Genomic DNA, 21,738 nt, shown 5'->3' on the forward strand with positions numbered 1-21,738 from the left:
TTGTAGGACTGAGCCCTTACCCTGTGGGATCTGACGCTATCTCCAGATACAGGGTGTCAGAATTGAGTTAAATCTGTGGGACACCTGGTCAGTGTCCATGGACAATTGCAGAACTGTTTGGTGGTACGAGAAAAAAAAATATACACTGGAGGTCAGTGTGGCTTAGGAGAATAAAGATCCAACCCGCTTCTTACACTCTGAAAGCACGGATTGAACCTTGCCTCCTGAGTAGTGGCCTGACTACGTCGGCGGAATGCTGAGCCTCCGGAAGCAACCAGTCCTGCTGACACCTTGACTTTAGCCCAGGGAGGCTAATTTTGGACTTCTGACTTGCTGCAAGAGAACACCCAGGTGTTGTGAAGCCATGAGGCTTGGGGTAATGTGTTACTGCCGCAATGAAGGACTGTTACACCTGCCATATAGGATAAAGGCTCTGAGATGGGCCGTGGGTGCTGGGCGCTCAGTCCACCCGCGCCTGGGCTGGGGGGTGGGGACTTCTGCAGTTCTCAGGTGCTCGGTGACAGTTGGGGGAGGGTGTGAGGCCACAGGGCAGAGGGCCTCAGAAGCCGGGGTGCCACTGTAGGCTTGTTTCAGGAAGGTCGCTCTGGCTGCAGAGAGGTGGATATAGACCATGGGGACCTCTGGGGGGCAGTCACCGTGGTTCGGGGAGCAGGACTGAAGGACAGTGTAAGAAAGGATGCATGTGGGGCGCCTGGGTGGCTCAGTTGATAAAGTGTCTGCTTTCAGCTCAGGTCATGATCCCGGGGTCCCGGGATCGAGCCCCACGTCAGGCTCCATGCTCAGCAGGGAGCTTGCTTGTGCTCTCTCTCTCTCTCTCAAATAAATAAATAAAATCTTAAAAAAAAAAAAAAAAAGAAAAGATGCATGTGTGGGATAGGCTACCAAAGGAGGAAGAGGGCACCGTTGACAGAACCCAAGCCAGCGCCCATAAAAAGAGGTGAAGGGACAAGATGGGGGCAAGGGGGTAGAGGAAACAGGTTTGGTGGTGGCAAGATGTTGTCAGCCCCGGGGCCTTTTCTGTCTTTAATCCTTTCCCTCTCTGGGCCTCAGTTTCCCCGTTGGTAAAGTGATCCCTCACGGTGTCACAGCAGTCAGTGAACCTGAGGCCGCAGGGAGACCATTGCGGGCTTCCCACCTGTCTCCCCTCCGGGAGGTGTAGTTCCCGAGGGTGTCCACCAGAGGGCGGGGCGGCCCACAGCCTTCTTTACTCCTGGGCTTCAAGAGCGCCCCGTGTTTCCACATGCGTGTGCGTGCACGACTGTGGCTCTCGGCCTCTGTGTCACTTTGGGTCCTATGGTAGGAGTTAGGGGTGCAGGAGGTTTGTCAAGGCTTACACTTGGGGCAGACAGGGAAGGAAGAAGCGGGATTGGCCGGGAGGGCGGCAGCCTCACAAAGCCCCCGCCAGCCCCCACCCAGCAGGGACCCCCCAGGGCCCAGACTGTCAGTCTGAGGGGTCCTCCGCGGTCGCACAGGCGGGCCCCTGAAACTCGCTGTGCTCACACTGGCTGAGGGCTGCTTGGCGAGATAGGCCTTGTCTTAGCTAATGGAAGGTTCTGGAGGCTGCCACGGGGCCGCACCCCTGGAGGGGGGGTCTGCAAGTTCTTTCTTGCAGGGGGACAGGGACTGCTGCAGCCTCCCCTCTCTCACAGCACGGTGCTCCACAAAGAGCCCGCTCCCCCCGTCAGCCCTTGCCAGTCGGTCCCCTCCGGCTGCCCACGGGAGGCCCTCCCTTTCGCGGACGGCGTTCAGGGCCTTGCGGCCAGTCTGCCGGGCCTTCGGACTCACGCACTCGGGGTGAGGGCAGAGCCAGGACAACCTGAGGCGCCCGCCCAGAGGAACCAGAGCCGAGGCCCCCTCACCGTGTTGTGAGGTTTGCACAGATCAGCACCCACCCTTCGGGTTTCATACAGCACAATCAGGCTAATCTTCCCCACCAGCCCCCAGGGAGAGGATCCAAAACGGGAGTGCAGGAGGGGCCGCACGTTCCAAGGGCATGGCACACAAAGGGCTCAAGAGCCCCGATGGCTTGAAGGGGCTTGTGCGCTCCGCACACACACTCCCGCACAGCTCCACCTCTCGGTGCTGGTGGGGTCCCAGGAAAGGGAGCTCTGAAAGGGGTTTTTCCGGAATCCGTGAAGCCTGAGGGTGCCCAGGGAGGTAAGGTTGTGGAGGGGGACTGGGCCGCAGATACTCTGCTGGGCTGTCTCCTCCCCTTGCCTCTCAGGCGCCATGATGCCCATCTGCCATTATGGAGTCCTCCGCCGGTGCCGGCAGCTCCCCTCTCTTGGGTCCAGATGGTCATCCCGTGCCTTCCTCCCCCACTCTCCCCACTGCCCTCGTCCCCCAGCCCCACTCAGAGCCCAGGCCTGGGCAAAAGCCAGCACTGCTTCCCAGCACCTTCTCCTTCCCAGGTGGAGGGTCCTTGGTTGCCATGGAGACCAGGCCTGCCCACCCTCCCTCAGGCTTCCCTGCGGGGAGGGAGAAAACGGCTGGGGTGGGGGAGCGGAAGTTGGACAGATATCCAGATAGAGATAGCAGGAGAAAATCCACCCCCTACACACACACACACACACGCGCGCACACACACACACACACACACGAGAGCCTGAGAAAGGACAAGCAGAGTATATGAGGTTTGTTGTGACTGATCCATTATTAGGTACAGGGTGGACAGAGTGTAAACACGTATGCAAATGTGTGCAGGGCCAGTGTCTGTGTGAGCCCAAGGCGTTTCGGGGGGCCTGAGCAGGCGAAAACATGTTTCTGTGGGGGTGTGCTGGGCGGTCCTGTGTGTATAGTGCATGGGAAGGTGTATCTAGTACCGGAGTGCCGGTGAGCACGTACATGAGAGGTGGTGAGTGTGAGCACATGTCTAGGAGGATGCATGCGTTGTGGGGGTTGTGAGTGCCCTGGTCTCCCACATGTCTTGTCCCCCAAAAGCAGGCTGGCTGGGACTCCCCTGATCCTACCCACTGGGTGAAAAGGTGGACTTTGGGTGCTGGGCACTGGGTGGACGATGAAGTATGGCTGGGGGAAGCTTGGAAGATCCAAGAAGGAGCAGGGACCGCGGTGCCAAGGCCTGACTAGCCCCCCCTTGCCTTCACGGGAAGATCGAGCTGCCTCCCCACTTCCTCATCTCCCTCCGATTGTAAGCCCCCTGGGGCAAGGATTGTGTTCCCTCCTTGAAGTGGATGCCTGTCCAAGCTAGGTCCTGATTTTTCCCCTTAAATCAGAAGTTTCCAGAGTGTAGGGCTGTGTCTTTATATTCTTATTTGAATAAGGTTCTCAGATAAAATACAGAATACTCAGTTAAATTTGAATTTCAGATAAAAAGTGAATAATTTTTTTAGTATAAATGCATCCCAAAGAGTACATGGAATATACTTATACTAAAAGAATTACTCATTGTGTCTCGAAATTCAAATTTAACTGGATGTCCTATATTTTTATTTGCTAAATCTGGCAACCCTATATTGGAAGCCCCCCAAAGACACAAATAGGTTGGAATGAAAGGATGGAAAAAGATATTCTATGCAAAGAGAGACCAAAATAGAGCAGAGCGGCTATACATACTAATATCAGACAAAAGAGATTTTAACTCAAAAATTGTTACCAGAGACAAGGATATTGTATATTCATAAAAGGGTCAATCCAACGAGAAGACATAAGGATATAAACAAATGTGTGTTTAACAACAGAGTCCCAAAATATATGAAGCTAACATTGACAGAATTGAAAAGAGAAATACACAGTTCTACCATAATAATAGAAGATTTTAATACCCCACTTTCAATAATGCATAGAACAACTAGGAAAAAGTTCAATAAGGAAATAAAGGACTCGAACAGAGTTATAAACCAAGTAGACCTGAAAGGCATATACAGAACATTCCGTCCAACAACAGCAGAATACACATTCTTCTCCAGTGCACATGGAAGTTTATCTAGGATAGACGCTATGGTAGGTCACAAAACAAGTCTCTATGAATCTTGGAAATTTGAATCATCCAAACTATCTTTTGCAACCACAATAGGATGAAACTGGACACCAACAAAGAAGGAAAGCTGGAAAATTCACAAGTATGTGGAATTAAACAACACAGTCTTAAGTAACCAACGGGTCAGAGAAGAAATCACAAGGGAAATGAGAAAATTAGAAAATATTTTGATACAATAAAAACAAAAACACAACATACCAGAACTTCTAAGATTCAGGGAAAGCAGTGCTGGGAGGGAAATTTGTAGCTGTAAATGCCTACATTATAAAAGGAGAAAATTCTCAAGTCAGTAGCATAACTTTACACCTTAAGAAACCAGAGAAAAGAGAGGTGCTTGGCCGGCTCATTGATGGAGCGTGTGACTCTTGATTTCAGGGTTGTGAGTTCCCCCACATTGGGCGTAGAGCTTACTTAAAAATAAATTCTTAAAAAAAAAAAAGAAATTAGTAAAAAGAGCAATCAGAACTCAAACCAAGCAGAAGGAAGGACATAATAACAATTAGAACAGAGATAAACAAAATAGAGAATAGAAAAGTAGAGAAAGCCAATGAAACCAAACGTTGTTTCTTTGGGAAGTTTACAAAATTGACATAACATTAGCTAGACTGACTAAGGAAAGAGATAAGACTCAAGTAACTAAGGTTAGAAATGAAACTGGAGGCATTACTACCAACTCTACAGAAATTTTAAAAGGTTATGAGAATATGAACAACTAACTGAATGCCGAAAAACTGGATGACCTGGATGAAACGAACAAATTCTTAGAAAGACGCAAACTACCAAACTTGACTCTGGCAGAAAATGAAAATCTGAACAGAACTATAAGAAGTAAAGACATTGAGTCAATAATGAAAAATCTCCCAACGAAGCAAAGCCTAGAACCGGATGGCCTCCCGGGTGAATTCTACCAACCATTTAAAGAAAAATCAACGCCCATCTTTCCTAAATTCTTCCAAAAAAACAGAAGAGGAGGGAACACTTCCCAGTCATTCTGGGAGGCCAGCATTACCCTCATACCAAACCCAGACAAAGCTGTTACAAGACAGCTACGGGCCAATATTCCTTGAGAACATTAGATGGTCTAAGCTCTAAATAACTGCTGTATTTAGTGTGTGTGTGTGTGTGTGTGTGTGTGTGTATGTGTGTAGGGGGGTGTATTGTAAATTAGTGTTTCTTACTTACTTACCCTTTAACAAACCGTGTTTTCAACATGTGAGCCAATTCAGAGAACTTACAATCATACAGCGGGCCTCAACACACCTAAACTAAGCTTCTACATGGAATTGTTTGGAGAACACTTTAATTACAGCCAATTCTTTCAAGCCTTTGGGCATTGTTTATGTCTCCATAGATTCAAAATCATCAGTGACTACAGAGTCACTCTAAAAATGAAGAAACAGAACATGAGTCAGTCAGTTACTGTCATATTCTAAAGCAATGGGTCAAAATCATGTCAACAGTCTCTTTCAGCCCTTTTCTCTGACTTTTGGAGAAGAAAAACTTTAGGTTTTACCAAATAGAGTGATAATTTTCTGGTGAAGATATTTTACTAGAAATTAATTGGTGGAAACACTTGAGAACCACTGTAATCAATACTAAAGAAACAAAGATATAAACGCATCGCAATTTCTAGATTTTCCGTGAAATCATCTCGACCAAATTTATCCTTATATTTAAGACTTTTCTTATTTCTGTATCTGTTGCTCCATGTGGAGGAAAGTTTTCAAGGTTAAAATTAATAATTGTTCTTTCATGAATTAGGAGCAAACTTGGATGGGCAAGTATGGCTTTAGTGTCATGAATTGAATGTGATTTGGGAAGATTAATTTGGATGTATTTACATATTTGCAGAAGCTGTAATGTGCTTATTTGCTACCTTAACAGACTAATAAAGAGATAAAAGTTGTTCTCTATTTTTAAAAACATGTTAATGTAACTAAAAAGTATTAAACATTGCTATTTTCATTTTTATGTACTTTTATTTTTAAATTTTTTATTGACATGAATATATATAAAGTTCATATATTATGAATTTATAAAGTTTGTGTATTATTATGCACAATTGTGTATTATATTTTGATTATTTCTTTCATTGCAAGTAAGTAAAAAACACTAACTTACAATACACCCTCGTCCCCCCCCATACACACACACATAAAACATTTTCACTGTCAGCATTTCTTTTCCAGCCATTTTGATTATTTCTTTCATTGCAAGATCATAGCTACACGTAAGTTCGTTGTATAGGGGAAGGGATGGCCCCCACTTCAGGTGTCAGATGCACTAGAAAGGGTCCTTGCCCGGGAGAGTATTTGTCTATGGCCCTGAGACCAGGCCTGCCTGATACTCCATGCCCGCCTCACCCCTTTCTGGAACCTTCCTGCCCAACAAGGAATAATACCTGCTGGGGCACCCAGCCTTAGCTGATGGTTCCACAACATCCCTCTCACCCCTCCCCGCCGGGCCTGGCGGCTTCCTCTGCCATGTGGTTCTAGGCCCCGAGCCAGCAGGGAAGCAGACCAGGGTGAGAGCAGAAGGGAGCCTCACGGTGTTAATTGGTGCTAACGAATTCCCCGCAGCCCTGTCTTTCCTCCACCACTGTGGGGAGGCAGCCGAACCCACCGCTAGCTTTGCACTTTGCATCCTGAAGTCAAGCAGCCCCTCCCCCTTGCCCTAGGTGCCCTGCACACGTGAGAAGGAGTAGGAGGAAAGAGATGTTAATATTAAAAATAGTCTGTGCCTTCTCTGTGCCGGGATCCTTCCGAAGCACTTTTCATGTATGTTACTCCCTTAACCTTCATGACAAGGCAGATATTAATCAGGAGTCCCAACATACAGCTGATAAGCAGCTAATGTATTGAGTCCTTACTCTGTCCAGTCCCGGTCCCAGGCCAGGTACAGACTTTGCCCCGGTAGATGGCTGCTGTCAGTCATTATCCCCATTTGATAGATGAAGAAACTGGGGCCCAGAGAGGCTAAGTAATTCAACCAAGGCCACACAGCCAGCAAGTAGCAGAGACAGGATTTGGACTCAGATGGGGCTGATTCTCAAGTCTTACGTTCCTGATCCACAACAAAACATCCTCTCTGAGGGGCTCCCACTGAAAATCCTGTCTCCACCCTGTGGATAGGAGAGGTACCTGTAGGGACACCGGCCCCTCCCCTCCAGCCTTGGGTCACGCCTGCAGGGAGTCAGCACACTGCAGGACTGGCTTCTGGCCCCAGATGCCCGGCTTCCCTGGGCTACCGCCTGCCCCTTCCCTGCATGGTGACCCACACCTGCTCCATGGGCCTCCTCCGTGTTTAAAGGGCAAATGAGGCCCCACTGCTCCTGGCTTTCCTTTCCTGGCCTGGCATGTGGGGACAGAAGTCACGTGGGGAAGAAGCCCGTACCGCCAGGGGGTCCTGGGGCGAATACAGCGGGAGCCAAGGCTCTGGAGGCCCAGGTTTGGCCTCTCTTGGCTCTTGATTCGGTGGGTCCCAAAAGGAAGGACACAGCACAGTGCATCACACACACACACACACACACACACACACACACACTCACTTGCTCATGCATGCCTGACTCAACTGACCTTGCCACAGCTCAGGGACCTGAGGGGGTTGGTGCCAAATGTCCAATGAAAAACTCGGACCGGCTGATCCGCACACTCCTCCTTGGGTCTGACAGTTTCCGCTCTTTGACATCTATGTTTCAATTTTCTCACCTTCACGTGGGCATAAAATCAGTAGCTATTCCACAGAGTTATTGTAAGAAATCACGGAAACATGCTTAAGGAGGGTCCTGGCTCACAGTAAGGCTGTGAGCCATCACTTGTCATTATGAAGCCAGTCCCCAGTGATCAGGCAGTGGGGCCAACCCCTGGGGCGCCCTCCAGGGTCAGCCTGGAAGGCATGGGGATAAAACGGGAGGTTGAATACAAGCATTGGGCCTTCCAGAACCTTCTTGGCCACTGACCGGCCGGGTGACCCAGGGCACGTTGCCCGTTCCCCACCCCACCTGCTGCTCCCCTTCCTACCCTAATCCCATGCTTCTGTTTCTCATCTATGAAATCAGGATGGTTGTAGGGATTAAATGAAATCATGTGTATAGAGTGCTTAACACAGGGCCTAGACATAAATGGTGCCTATTATCATCATTATCCCTACTCATTCTCTGAAGGGTTGTCATGGGGATGGGAACAAAGAACAAGTCTTTTTCTCTTGGTTTATAATGAAGGATACTGGGACCCAAAAAGTCAAAATGACCGACCTGAACTCCACGGCTGATTTCTGGCGCAGCTGGGATTTAAAAACATATCTACCAATCTTTCATACCAATAAGCCAACTTGCTGTCTACAAACTGTCTCCGTGGGCACAAGCTTGTTTATCCTAGCTTGAGACCTGGGTCATTTTGCTTCTGTTTTTTAAAAATAGATTTTTATGCTTTAGGGCAATTTTAGGTTCAAAGCAAAATAGAGCAGAAAATACAGAATTCTCACATACCCCTCCCCCCCAGACATAGCCTCTGTCTCTATCAAGATCCCGCACACACCGAGTGGGACATTTGTTACAGATCCACAAACCTGCATTGACACGTCATTGTCACCCAAAGTCCATAGGTCACACCAGGGTTCCTGCTTGGTGTCATCCAGTCTACGGGTTTTGACAAATGTGTGATGTCCTGTGTCCACCATTTACAGGAGCATACAGAATGGTTTCACTGCTCTAAAATCCTCTGGGCTCTGCCTATTCATCCCTTCTCCCCCTTACCCCCTGGCAAGCACTGATCCCGTTACTGTCTCCATAGTTCTGCCTTTTCCAGAAGGTCCCATAGTTGGAACCATACAGTACGTAGCCTTTTCAGATTAGTTTCTTTCACTCAGCAATATGCATTTAAGCTTCCTCCGTGTCTTTTCATAGGCTCAAAGCTCATGTCTTTTTAGTGCTGATACTAGTCCATTGTTTATCCGTCTATCTGCTGAAGGTCATGGTTGCTTCCAAGTTTGGGCAGTTATGAATAAGGCTGCTTACTGCTATAAACACCGTGTGTAGGTTTTGTGTAGATGTAAGGGTTTTTTAAATATTTTATTTATTTATTTGATAGAGAGCACGAGGGGTGGGGGCGGGGGGAGAGGGGCAGAGGGAGAGGGAGAAGCAGGGTCCCTGCTGAGCAGGGAGACCGATGTGGGACTCGATCCCAGGACGCTGGGATCATAACCTGAGCTGAAAACAGATGCTTAACCAACTGAGCCACCCAGGTGCCCAGTGTAGATATCAGTTTTCCACTCTTTTGGGTAAACGCTAAGGAGTACAACTGCTGGATGGTATGGTACGAGTAAGTTTAGTTCTGTAAGAACCAGCCAAACTGTCTTCCAAAGTGACTGTGCATCTTGTGTTCCCACCAGCAATGAACGTGAGGCCCCGTCGTGTCACATCCTCACCAGTGTTTGCTGTTGTCAGTGTTTGGGAGCTTTGCCCCATTTTGCAGGCGGGGGGACTGAGGTGCAGAGAGGTAAAGGCTTCGCCCCGGCGGTGACAGATCGTCCTCCCACTCCACCTTCGCCCTGTGCACCCAGCTCTCACAGTGTGTAGGCTATGGAGTCATTTTCCAGCGGGCCCAGTGCCCTTCCCAGCAGGGAGGAGCTTCTCTGGCTGAGTCCCCTGAGCAAGCATCCCTGCAGAGGTGATTCTGGCGCAAAGGGCAAACCCGCGGGGTGGCTGTTCTCTTCCCCTCTGTGGATGGCTGGCTGGTGCTGTCGGAAGGGCCGTCTTGCTTATAGTTGGACAAGAGTCTGTATCCCAGTTCTGCCGCTCACTAGCTGTGCAGCTGCGTCCAAGTCACCTACCCTCCAAGACTTAGTTTTCCCACCTGAAAAATGAGGGCCACTCCCTGGGGTTGTTGGCAGGATCAGACAGGACTCTGCATATGTAAAGTGCCTGCAGGTAACACGGCGATTACTCAGACCTTAGACCATCTATATTCATAAGGGATATTGTTCTAGAGTCTTCTTTTCTTGTGATGTCTTTGTCTGGATTTGGTGTCAGGGTAATTCTGGCCTCATAGAATGAGTTAGGGGCTATTGAGGGTCTTGATCATGAAATCGTACGACGTTGGAAGGAACTTCTGGGTGGTGACTCATAAGCCGGTGTCCTCACACTGAGAAGAGACCAGGAGCTAAGATAATTGGGAACAAGCCAAGCGCCCGCAAATGTAGACTGGTCTGAGAGCCTGGGAACCCCAAGTAGGAAAGTAGGGGTGCTTCCATGCTCTCCTGTTGTTCTTCCCTGGGGTTCAGTGGAGACTGAGGAAGAAGCCGTGCCTGTCCCAGCAAAGCAGCAGGGAGCATAAGGAAGGATCCATGTCCAAAAATGCAGAGATCCATGTGGTGCAGCAGAAAGAGCCCCGGGGTGGAGCCGGGCTGACCCAGGGGTGACTCTTGTCTCCATCACTGCCTCTTAGATCGACCTTGGGCTCCAACTCACTGAACCTCCATTTCTTCATCTGCAAAATGCACATAAACCCCCTCTAGGACCGTAGTAAAGACAGATTGAGACAATGGGCCTTAAGCAACCCAGCACAGGGAAGGCTCCTGGGACTGGGCACCTTTGGATTCTTGATCTTGTGCTCCCCATGTCTGATGATGGCAGAAAACATGAATCTTCCCGCCTCCAGGGGTCCCCTGGCAGGATTCTGTCCTTTTGGAAGGAAGTCTGGAGGAAGAGGAAGAAGTAATGGATGGTGCACCTGGCTGTGGGCGTCTACAAGCCATGCCCCAGGGGGGGCCTGGGTGGCTCAGTCCACCAAGTGTCCGACTCTGGGTTTCAGCTCGGGTTGTAATCTTGGGGTTGTGAGATCAAGCCCCGTGTCGGGCTCTGCGCTGGGCATGCAGCCTGCTTGGAATTCTCTCTCTCCCTCTCCCTCTGCCCCTCCCCCCACATCCCTCTCTCAAATAAATAAATAAATAAATAAATAAAATCCAGGCCCACGCTTGTGTGGCTCAGTCAATTAAGTGTCTGACTTTGGCTCAGGTCATGATCTCAGGGTCCTGGGATCGAGCCCCACGCTGGGCTCTGTGTTCAGCCAGGAGCCTGCTTCTCCCTCTCTCTCTGCTCCTCCTCCCGCTTGTGCTCTCTTTCTCGAATAAATAAAATCATAAAAAAAAAAAGGGAAGAAGAAGAAGAAGCCATGCCCCAGGCTGTGGAAGAGTTTGGGGATAGAGATCTGATGGCAAACATCTCTCTAAAGAACTGCCCAAGAACGCGGGCACTGGCTTCTCTGTCGGCTCCTGGAGGATCGCTCCACCCCAGCGCAGGATCCTTCGCTCCCTCCATCCAGCCCCGTGGGCCGCCACACCAGGGTCTGCAGCCTCACCCCGCCCTCTGCCTGGGCTTCTCATGCCCAGACACCCGCTGGACTCCCGTCCCACTCTCCTTGGGGCTCTGCCCAAGTGTTGCTGAATTCCTTAGGTCTCCCCCCAACCCCACTCCTTACTCCTTACCTTGCATCACACCCTTCACCCCCTGCCATGTATTTACCTGGCCATTTGCTCATTGTCTGTATCCCTCGCCCCACACCCACAGAACAAAAGCTTATGGGGGCAAGGACCTTGGCTTTGGTCCCACCCCCATCCTCAGCCCCCAGCACAGCAGATGGTATGGAGTAGGTTCCTGCTAAATATTGCCAAATGAATTATCAAATTAATACTGCTTTCCTGATGGGAGAAGCAGTCATGGAATGGAGACAGCCCTGAGGGGGAGGTAAGATTTGGGGGAAAGGAGCCTGGGCCACACGGAACCCAGGGTGCAGACACCAGGCCCCCTCCATAAGAGGTGCTCCCAGAGCTGACCGTGGGGGTGGCCTCTTCCACAAACACACAGGGCTACTGTAAGCGACGAGGCTCAGGTCCCCTGACCCACAGCCCAGCATCCTCCCCTCTAACCAAGTCACCTTCACTGGTCTCTTTGAAAGCTCCCTGCTCAGTGGGAAGTCTGCTTGTCCCTCTGCCTCTGCCTTCCCGCTACTCTGCTCTCTCTCTCTCAAATAAATAAATAAATAAAATCTTAAAAAAAAAAAAAAAGAAAACATGGGTCTTGGATTCTACAAAGAATCTTCATATGCCTTGATTGAACAATAAACAAGTTAGTTTCCTTTCTCTACATATTATTATAAATCTTCATTGATAAATCACAACACCCCATATGGGCCAAGAATTTTGTAGTACATTTTAAAATTGAATTGTTTATATAGACATGCCCCCCCCCTACATACACACACACAAATTTCCACAAGGCCCTGCACACACTAAGAGCAGCCCTAATGAGGGGGAGATAAGCCTTATTCTTGTGAACCAGAGTCAGAGCATCTTGTAGCAGGCAGAGACCTTGGTAACCATCTGGTCCAAAGCCTGCTCTTTACAGATGATGGGGGGACTGAAATGCAACAGTGACACCCCGGGGTATTTAACAGTGACAAGCTGGTGAGTGCTAGGGGCTCCGTGGAGGGAGAGGACAGAGTGTCTGGGTGACGGGGGGGATCCTCAGAATGAAAGGACTTTCTGCTGAGCCAGCCTGGAGGAGAATGGCACAGAGCATTCCTGGGTTGGCAGTGGGGGATCCAGGCACCGAGGGGCAGAGGGAGCAGGACCTGGGAAGCAGGGCACTGTCGGGGACTGGTGGGGCTGCAGGGCATCTGGGAAGGGCAGTGGGGTTGTAAGTGTATCTCTGAGACCTTTCTCCAGGTCTCTGAGGCCCCACCCCTGCCCTCCAACTTGAGGAGCTTCTCTCCCACGAGGCAATCAGGATATCGGCCATTCCCACTCCTGGGGGTCTTCAGGATCGGCCTCGGAGAGCCGGCGGGGGCTAACCCTGGGCAGTAGCTGGAGCCACTGAGTCTGCACATGATTTCAGGCTAAAGCACGAACATCCAGAGCCATGGCCCCTCTCTAGAGCTGCTGCAGACCCACTCCCCTCACCCTGCCATGCCTGTAATCTCCTCGTCTTTGGTGGAACGATCTTAAAAGCCTCCAGCTACGATTTTGAAGCCCAGGCTAAAGTTCAGCGCGGCTGAGAGACGGGAGGGGAAGCAGCCCCTTCCTCCTGGTTCTGTGTGGTTTGTAAAGCACCTTCTCAGCCGCTGGGCCACAGGGTGCTCACCGTACTCTGTGCTGACCATCAGTGCTTCTCAGAATCCCACGAGGACTTACTTAAACACACCGCTGGACCCACCTCCAGAGTTCCTGCGCCGGTAAACCAGGTGTGGGGCCCAAGAAGCTGCGTTTAGAGCAAGCCCCCAGGTGGAGCTGCTGCTGCTCTGGGACCCATGCTTTGAGAACCACTGATGGAGGTGTTACTGAAGTTGAGATGTAAAAGGAGCTCCGGGCTGGGAATCTGGTTCCCGGGTCCCTGGTGGCGGGATACCGGGGACCGCTCGCGCCCTCTCTTGGTCGTTGGCGGCATGGCAGGCTTTTCTTCCCCTCCTTTTTTTTGTCTTTCAAATATTTTTCATCGTTAATACATGTGTGTCAATTGATAGCACTAGAGTCGATGGGTTTCTGTCATCTCATTCTATAGAGGGGTAAACCATGGCCTGGCTAGGCTATGGGGCTTTGGGAAACCACATGCTCACGGATGGTAAAGCTTGAGCTCTGTAGAACTCAGATCTCCTGATTCCCTTCCCTCTACCCTGGACGAGTCCCAATCCACAAGCTCGCCGGGCAGATACACAGCCCCCAGTGCTCTCTCACTGAGAGTGGTATTACCTCCACGTTGGAGAAGAGGAGACGGGTACAAGGGTACAAGGAGGTCAAACACCTGACCTGATCACACAGACAGTGTGGGAGAGCCAGGATTTGAGCCCACGCATTATGGCTCCAGAGCACCACACTGAAGCCTTGCACTCTACAAGAGTGGCCAGGGTTTCCGGAGCAACATTGTCTCTGGGCTGCACCTGCAGTGTCTGCCGTCTTCCTTGCCTGTGGCTGAAAGTGCCTGTTTGCTTCCATGGCCCCAGAGAGAGCTGGGAGAGCAGACAAGGGTGGGGGGAACTGACCCCCGGCTTCCCTCACTGAGCCCCGTTCTGCAGCTCCTCCTCTGTCATCCATTTCCGTACATCCCACAAATACACAGCACGCATACGGGCACACACCCCATACCCACTCACACACCCCCATACCCACTCACACAAGCTCACAGAGTCAGAGTGGGTCACAGATGAAGAGCCTGTGGCCCAGGTGAGGGCATCCCCAGCCAAGGACGCAGATGTGCCTCCTTTCAGGAGGCTCAGCGATCATCACCCCTCTGATATGGGGTGAAGGATGACACTCCAGAACAGGGCCCCCTCCCAAAGTCAGCATTATGTGTGTTGTATAGGGGCCATGGAGAAAGGGGATGAGGGACCAGGAGAGAGAGAGTGGGTGAGAGAGGGAGCAAGGCAGGGACAGGAACACAGAGACAAAATCAGACACAGAGGGATGAGGGGACAGGTGGGTGGAGCTGGAGGAGAGACAGGAGGAAGAGAGAGAGCTTGAACGTCCAGCAGAGGGGAGGAGAGAGGACAGGCCCTACCCATGCATGAAGAGTAGTAGAAGGAGTGGGGAGGTGGAGGGCAGAGTAGGAAAAGCAGGAATGAGGGGTGTCTGTAGGTGAAGAGGTGTGGGTAGGACACAGACATGCAGATTCGAAGCATGGGGAGGTGGGGGCAACAGAGACAGGGGGAGGAGAGCCTACGGCCATACCACCCTGAATGCGCCCGATCTCGTCTGATCTCGGAAGCTAAGCAGGGTCGGGCCTGGTTAGTACTTGGATGGGAGGGGGAGGAGAGAACCCGGGAACTGAGGCATGTAGTCAGGGAGAGAGATCGAGAAAACAATGAAAAAGAGATTGGAAGGGAGAAATGGAAACCATGAGAATTGTATAGAGGGAAGGGGACGAAGCAATGTGCTAGGATTGCTGTGTGCTGGAATCGCCAAGAAAAGAAGCAGTTCTTGTCTTCAAGCAGCTTGTCCTACAGCAGGTTGCCAAAAACACAAACAGGAAATGACAAAACAATACACAAGCACAGAAGGAAACTCAGGGAGTACAGAGGCCAGGCGGCTAAGCCATCCTGATCATAGTCCAGGCAGGCTTCCTGGAGGAGGCGACATCTGAGGAAAAAATGAGGAAGACTCTGATAGGTACTGAGGGGAAGAGATGGGTAAGAGTACGAGACAGGAAGCCTGAAGATTAAAGGGGCTAGGGCAGGTCTTGGAGGACCCTGTTTGGGCTTCATCCTGAAGGCATCAGGGAGCCCCTGATAAGTTTCAAGGAGGCAGATCTGTGTGTGTTTGCTCAGGAGTGCACTAGCTGCTGGGTAGAGAATGGATGGGTGGGCACAAGATAGGAGGCAGGAGGACCAGTTGGGGTGACCCAAGCAAAAGAAAATGCTGCATGAAGGCAGTAATAGTGGAGACAGTGATGAGGGGAAGGATTTGAGGAGCAGTGAGGTGTGCAGGGCCTGCCGACTGAGTACCTGGGGGCAGGTGGAGCGTGTGTGTGTCCTGGGATGGCATGAATGAGGAGCACCTCCCTCCTCTGGGGCTCCATGGCTTTGGCAACTTCCCTCTGCTCCCTGCTACAGGGCAGCACCCACCCATGGTCTCGGATGTGTCCCCACGTCGGTGGGCGAGGACCAAGTCCTTTCCACTCGGTACAGTGGCACCCAGCATGGTGCCTGGGCGAATGAACACACTAAGCAGGGCAGCGCCTGAAGTTGAGAGACCCGACGCCTCACTCAGGGGTGCTGGGACTGGAGCCAAGGGGTCACTAAGGCTGAAGCTAAAGGTGTTGTCTCATTGGCTTGGTTGAACAGTTACCAAGCATCTATGTGTCAGCTACTCCTTGTGATTAAAAAGAGAGAACACATGGTCATAGCCCATCCGAAGAGACAGGACAAGTCTATTTTAGTTATGATCATGATCATACAGTTCGAATCAGGTCCCCGTGGAGGTGGTGTCAGGAGGGCCACATAGAGGAGGTGCCATTTGAGCTGGGCTTTGAAGGACGAATAGGAGTTTGTTGTGCAGAGAAAGAGGGGTAGAGGCATCCAAGGCCAAGGAGGGAGCATAATCTAAGCATCGAGGTGTGAAAGTGTCTAGGGCAGGCCAGAGCTGCTACTGCACATTCTCATTTCCTCCACGATTTGTAGCACCTTCCCTCAGTTTCCCTCGGCTTGCCTCCCCGAGAGCTCAGACTTGAGCTGACAGCATTCCTCCTCAAGGAAGTGTGTGTGGGGGGTGACTTTCCACTTTCTGACCCCGGGCGTTCTCCAACCTGAAGCGATCCCCTCCATGGCAGCCTTCGACCAGTGAAGAAAAGGAACCTGTCCATAAATGCCCGCTGACTGACTGACTCCTGGCAAGCAATGCAGGACACATCCCAGAGGTCCCTGGGGAAACGGGGCCCCCTGGCCCCCAGCAGTGACCTCGAGAACACACAATATAAAACCAATCTTATATTGGTGTTTCCTCCTTCCCAGACTCACTACCCACCCCCGCCCCACCATCCCACTCCTACTTCCTGGGATCACCTTCCAATTAAACCACCTGCATCCAGCTCCTTTTCTCAGGCTCTGCTTTGGGGAGAACGCAAAGTAAGACGGGCCGCGTTGCTGGAACCCAGGGCAGGAGTATCTTCTATGGGCCAGACCTTGGTTTGACAAGGGGATGCAGAGTTCTTTGAGACGGTCCTCCCTCTCCCAGACCTCCATCCTGATGGGGAGATGAGACGAGAGGGGTGAGCCACCAGCAAGTGAGTGAAAGTTTTCTGTCTGCCTTCGGAGCGTGTAACGTGGGTTGTGGGCAGCAGATTGATGTTCCTAATTACATTTGGCTCAAGCTGATATTAAGTATTTGTCTCACTCCCAGAGCCCACAATGCCCGCGGATGGTGGGGAAGGTGCCAAGAGGCATGCTGGCTAGCTGAGGCTAACAATCTGGGATTTTAAATATCCATGAGAGATAAAAGTGGACGAGTCACAGCCATGGGGGAAGGGTGACTGGTGTTCTTGAGTTGTCCTTCAGTGTCTTCCAAGAAGGGCTGGAGGGGCCCCGGAAAGGTCTTGAGGTCCATCCTCCCGTCTTGAAGGCTGATCTTACCCAAGACAAATCCAGACAGGGAATTTGACCCACCTCTGATGCAGGACTGAGGGGAAATGCTTTTGTGGGTCTCATTTAAATTTCTTCTGTTGCACCTCAAAGGTTTATTTTGCTTGATTCATTGTTAATGGCATTAAATCTTCACTGAGCACCTACTGTTTGCCCAGGGGTACACAACAAGAGAAGTCATGCCCTTGTGCTCAGGATACTTGTCAGCTCACCGTCTGGACTGACGGGAAGCTCATGAAAACAACACCAGGCACGCAGACCCAAATGCAACAGGGGGAGCATGGGGGCTGGAGTTGGGTGCACCAAGGAGGTAGGGCTGGGAGACGTGGGGCGTGTTTGGATTAGTGCATAAAAATGAGGAGGGCATTCCTGGCACAGGAGCAATGTGGTCAAAGGCGTGAGGTCCAACCTGGGAACAGGAAGGGTGTGCACAGAGAGATGCAGCAACATGGGCTCCCCAAGAGAATTAGTAAGTCATTCGAACATGTGGAAGCGGGACTAGTGGCTGTCCCTCTACCTTCCAGGACAAGTGTGAAGCTCACATAAGGCAGCAGGTGTGAGTGCCCCCTGGGATCTGCAGAGCCAAGGCACGATGCTGTGAATGCTATGCTCCATTCAAAAAGACTTCTGTTCAAGTCCTGGCTCTGTCACTGTGTGATCTTGGGCAGGTCCCTTCCCCTCTCTGAGTGTGCTCACTCATCAGCAAAATGAAGATGGTAATTCCTTCCTCATACTCTTGCATGTAGGGTTACAGGGAAAAAATTAAAATAAAAATAGCAGACTGATCCCCGGAGCGCTCTGCAGATGCTGATTACTCTACTATTGTAGTCTACTCAGTGAGCTCCTTGAAGGCAGGTATCTGATCCCCCCTCTTCCTCCAGCACCTTCCACAGAGCAGGCGCCCAGACACCACCCGGTCCACTTGGTCTAGTTAATTGCTTTGTATAGTCGCGCGGGAGCAGGAAGCCAGCACTTCCGGGCTTGCAGGCGGGCGGTGGGGCGCGAAGATCTTTCCGCCTCCGTCTCCACTGACCCCTCCTCTTCTGAGTCTCAGCGGTTCAGTAACTGCCGAAACCGGTTCTGCTCAGGTGCTCGGGAAGGAGGAGACCTGCCGGGTCACCTTCAGGTGGTGATCCCTCAAGTCCGTCAGCAGCTCCAGGATATGGTGTGACCGGGGTCAGGATCAGTGCACCACACAGGTCGCACCTATGTTCCTGCAGAGCAGCGCGGCACCCAAGCGTAGTGTAGACACACCTAGAGCAGGGATCGTCCAATCTCGAGAAGACAGCTTTTATAACAAGGGGTTCCGTAGAGAGCTTGTGGCGACGTGGAAAGAGCGGGCGCCAGGACGACCGCCTGGAGCCAAGGATGGCTGTGTGCCCTTGTCTAAGTCACTTCCCACTCTGGTCCTCAGTTTCCTTCTCTGTGAAATTGGTTACAATGCCCGCTGGGCTAGCCAATCGCTGTGGGAATTAGATTCAAAGGACTGCTCCAACAGCCCCCTCCCGCGACCCTGTGCCGGGTCCGACGAGGCAGGGCCTGCGGCCGCCACGCCCCTCTCCGCGGCCGCGCGGCACTCTAGGCCCGGGACGGACGTCGCCAACCTCCAGGGGGCGAGCCCGGCGGGCTTCTCGGCCCACGCGGCGTCTCGGCCGTCTAGCGTGACTTCAGCAGCGTCCCCGGGCCAACGGGGGCCCCCCGAGGGCCGGAGTGGCCGCGTGCGCCCGCAGCCAGCAGGTGCCAGGTCCCGGCCTCGCCCGGACGCGTGGCGTCCGCGGGCGCGAAGGGGTTAAGGCCGCGGGCCCGGGCGCCTGGCCGGGGCTCCGGGAGCGGCGGTGTCCGGCGGCGGGCTAGCGAGCCCCAGGCGCAGGGCAGGGCAGCGGGCGGGCGTGCGCTTCCTCCTCCTCCTCCTCCTCCCTCCGCCTCCTCCTTTGTAGCGAGTTCCCGGCCCCTCTTCCTCCCCCCGCCCCCCAGCCTGGGCCCTCTCCCCCTCTCCCTTTCTTCCTGCCTCGCCTTCCTGCGGCGAAGGAGGCTCATCTATTATAAATGCACATTCGGGGCTGACATCAGCGGCGAGCGGCGGGCGAGCGCCGACGAGCGGTCCCTGCGCGCTGCCCGCCCGGAGCGCGGCCCCAGGCTCAGCAGAGCCGCCTGCGGGGCGCGGGGAGCGGGGAGCGCGCCCAGAGCTGCCCGCGCCGCGCCCGACCGCTTCCCGCCAACGCTGGGGCCCGCGGTGGACCCCGGCCGCCGCCCCCGCACGCCGCGCCCGCGCCCCCGCACCGCCCCGGAGTTTCTGCATGACTGTCACAAAGGTAAGCGCCGCTTGCCCGCCGCGCCCGGGACCCGCCGGCGCCTGCAGCCCCCGGCCTCGGCTGCGGGGGGCGCGGGGGTGTGGGCATGGGGAGGGGGCACTGGTGCCGGGAAGGTGCGGCGCGCGCCTCCTCTGCTCCCCCGGGTCCCTCCAGTCGCTCCGGCCCCCAGGGACTGCGGAGGGAAGGGGGAGGATGCCGCTTTGGCAGCCGCGGTGGTTTGGACACCATCCCTCCCGCACCGGCCCGCCCCGCGACTGCATTTTTAACCCTTGTTTAGGATGCTGCATTTTTAACCCCTGGGGAGCAGTGTTGGGCAGCTGTGTGGTGTCCCCCATTGGAGCGCGGCGCGGGGAGCGTCGCTGGCAGGACAGTGGGTGTGGGAATGGGCTTGTCGCCCTGGGGAGGCCGTCCGAGGGGCAAGTCCACCCCACCTGCCGGCCTCTGTCGCCCATCCCCTGAACTCTGGCCCCACTCCGGAGCTACTCAGTGGACAAGGCACTCCTCCAGCCCGAGGAGTTGCTACCAGGGATAGGACAGGTTCCCTGGTGACTCGCTTGAAGATGCGGGGAGGGAATGTGATAGGGAAGGGAGAGATGCGCATTCTGGCAGTCCCCATATTGGAAGAGAGTTCTTGGACTCTGGTCCAGGGGCCCAGGTTTATTGGAGAGACTTTGGGGCCCTCCCGGTTATGGAAAGCAGGCCAAGGTAGTTGCGGGAAGTGTCCAGGATTAGGAGATCAGAGGAGACCTGAGTTCACTCCCCAGCCCTACCCCAAACCCCACGGATGACCTTGGTTGGGCCCTTCTGCTTTGGGCCTCAGTTTCCTCTTGTGGAATATGAGGATGATACTGTGGATCCTGGGGATGGTGACAAACAGTTGAAGAACCAGTAAGAAGATCAAAGGTGTGAACCCACACTTTTCAGAAGGCTCTGTGAGGGTAAGGAGCTCACAGCCCGGCCTTGGCCTTAGGTTCGGCAGTCCGTGCACCCAAGGCCAGATTCCAGCAGCTGCCCACCTGGCTCTCAGAATTGGGGAGCTGGAGGCCAGCATGGAGAGGGCAGCTTACTTGGGGTCAGAGCAGTGGACCAGATGGAGGGTCAGCTGTGGGGGTGATGGGAGGGGTGCTTCTGGCTCCTTCTGATAAGCCAGGGGCTACCGGTGCCCCCAGGAGATCTGCCTGCCATAAGACAGCTTGTCTGTTCAGGGTCTTTGGGCTCAGTGCCAAAATTGGGACTTAGAACCGTTGTGGGGAAATGTGCCTGGGGGCTGAGAGTCTGCCTCAGTTTTGACTACTCCTGGCAGGGCTGCTGTGGCCCACAGTGGGTAGGATGCTTCGTGTTTTGAAATGATGCAAATGCTGTTTGGCTGGGAAGGATTATTATCATTAAGGTTATTAATGTCAAAGACACAAGCAGGCCGAGGCAGAAGAGTAATGGATGGGCCTGGATGAGAGCTAAAGCATATGAGATTTGTAATAATAGCACTGAGATTTGACTCAGTGCCTCCCCTGCGTCTCTTTATGTACATGAGCTCAGGCAGGCTTCCTTCCCAGGAGGCCTGCAAGAAAGGTGTGTTCAGCCCCCTTAAAAGAGGAAGAAGCCAAGGTTCAGAGAGGTAAAGGGACTTGCTTAAGGTCACACAGCAAGGAAGTAGCAGAGCTGGGGTTTACCCTCAGATCTGTCTCAAGCTATGGCCTGTGATCTTTGCCTTCTTCTGCACTGTTGAGTACAGGGAGATTGGGTTATTCCCACAAAAGGCGGTCGCTACTTGGAGGCTCAGGCCCTGGGGTGGAGAGTCTAAAAAGGTGGGTACTTGTTGGCTAAACTCATTGACAAGCCTAGCCTCTTAGTACCTAGTGATTATTCGCTAATGCCCTCCCCTTTCCCCCATCCCCCACCAAACCCTCCTGGATGTCCCTCCTGCCCTCACCACCGTGGCATCAGTTTAAGCCAGCTCAGAGGATTAAATAAAATCCCCACCTTAACCCTAGCTTCTCTCCCCTTGCCAGCCCTTCACAGACCAGCAGTGTTCACATGGGGAGGCCTAGAAGAACAAAAGAAATGCAGGAGAGGGCCTGGGGACCCTCCTGCTGCCTGAAAACCAGCTGGAGGAGGCTTCTCCATGAGTTCTAGAAGAACCACAGTGCTCTGGGAGTCTGAAGGCCTGGCCTCTGGTCCTTAGTCAGCCATGATGACCTCGGGCTAGTTACTTCCATATCTACGCCTCTGTTTTCCCATCTGTGAGGTGCAGTAATTGGTTTCTTGGGTGTCTTGGGTCCCTTGCATT

At 52.8% G+C, this 21,738-nt stretch overlaps 1 protein-coding gene and 1 pseudogene across 1 annotated transcript in view; both read left to right on the top strand.

The window, feature by feature from the left end:
- Nucleotides 1-14,720: 14,720 nt before the first annotated feature.
- LOC116640846 lies at nucleotides 14,721-14,838 on the top strand (annotated as a pseudogene).
- A 4,526-nt stretch (nucleotides 14,839-19,364) lies between these two features.
- The window catches only part of CORO2B (coronin 2B), a 125,320-nt gene continuing 122,946 nt past the window's right edge, over nucleotides 19,365-21,738 (top strand). The window contains exon 1 of the mRNA XM_032416953.1: nucleotides 19,365-19,451. Coding sequence (XP_032272844.1) covers nucleotides 19,437-19,451 — 15 coding nt within the window. The 5' untranslated portion in view covers nucleotides 19,365-19,436. The remainder of the gene's footprint in view (nucleotides 19,452-21,738) is intronic.

This window comes from Phoca vitulina, unplaced genomic scaffold (genome assembly GCF_004348235.1).
Source record: "Phoca vitulina isolate PV1807 unplaced genomic scaffold, GSC_HSeal_1.0 scaffold20, whole genome shotgun sequence".
Lineage (NCBI taxonomy): Eukaryota > Metazoa > Chordata > Mammalia > Carnivora > Phocidae > Phoca > Phoca vitulina.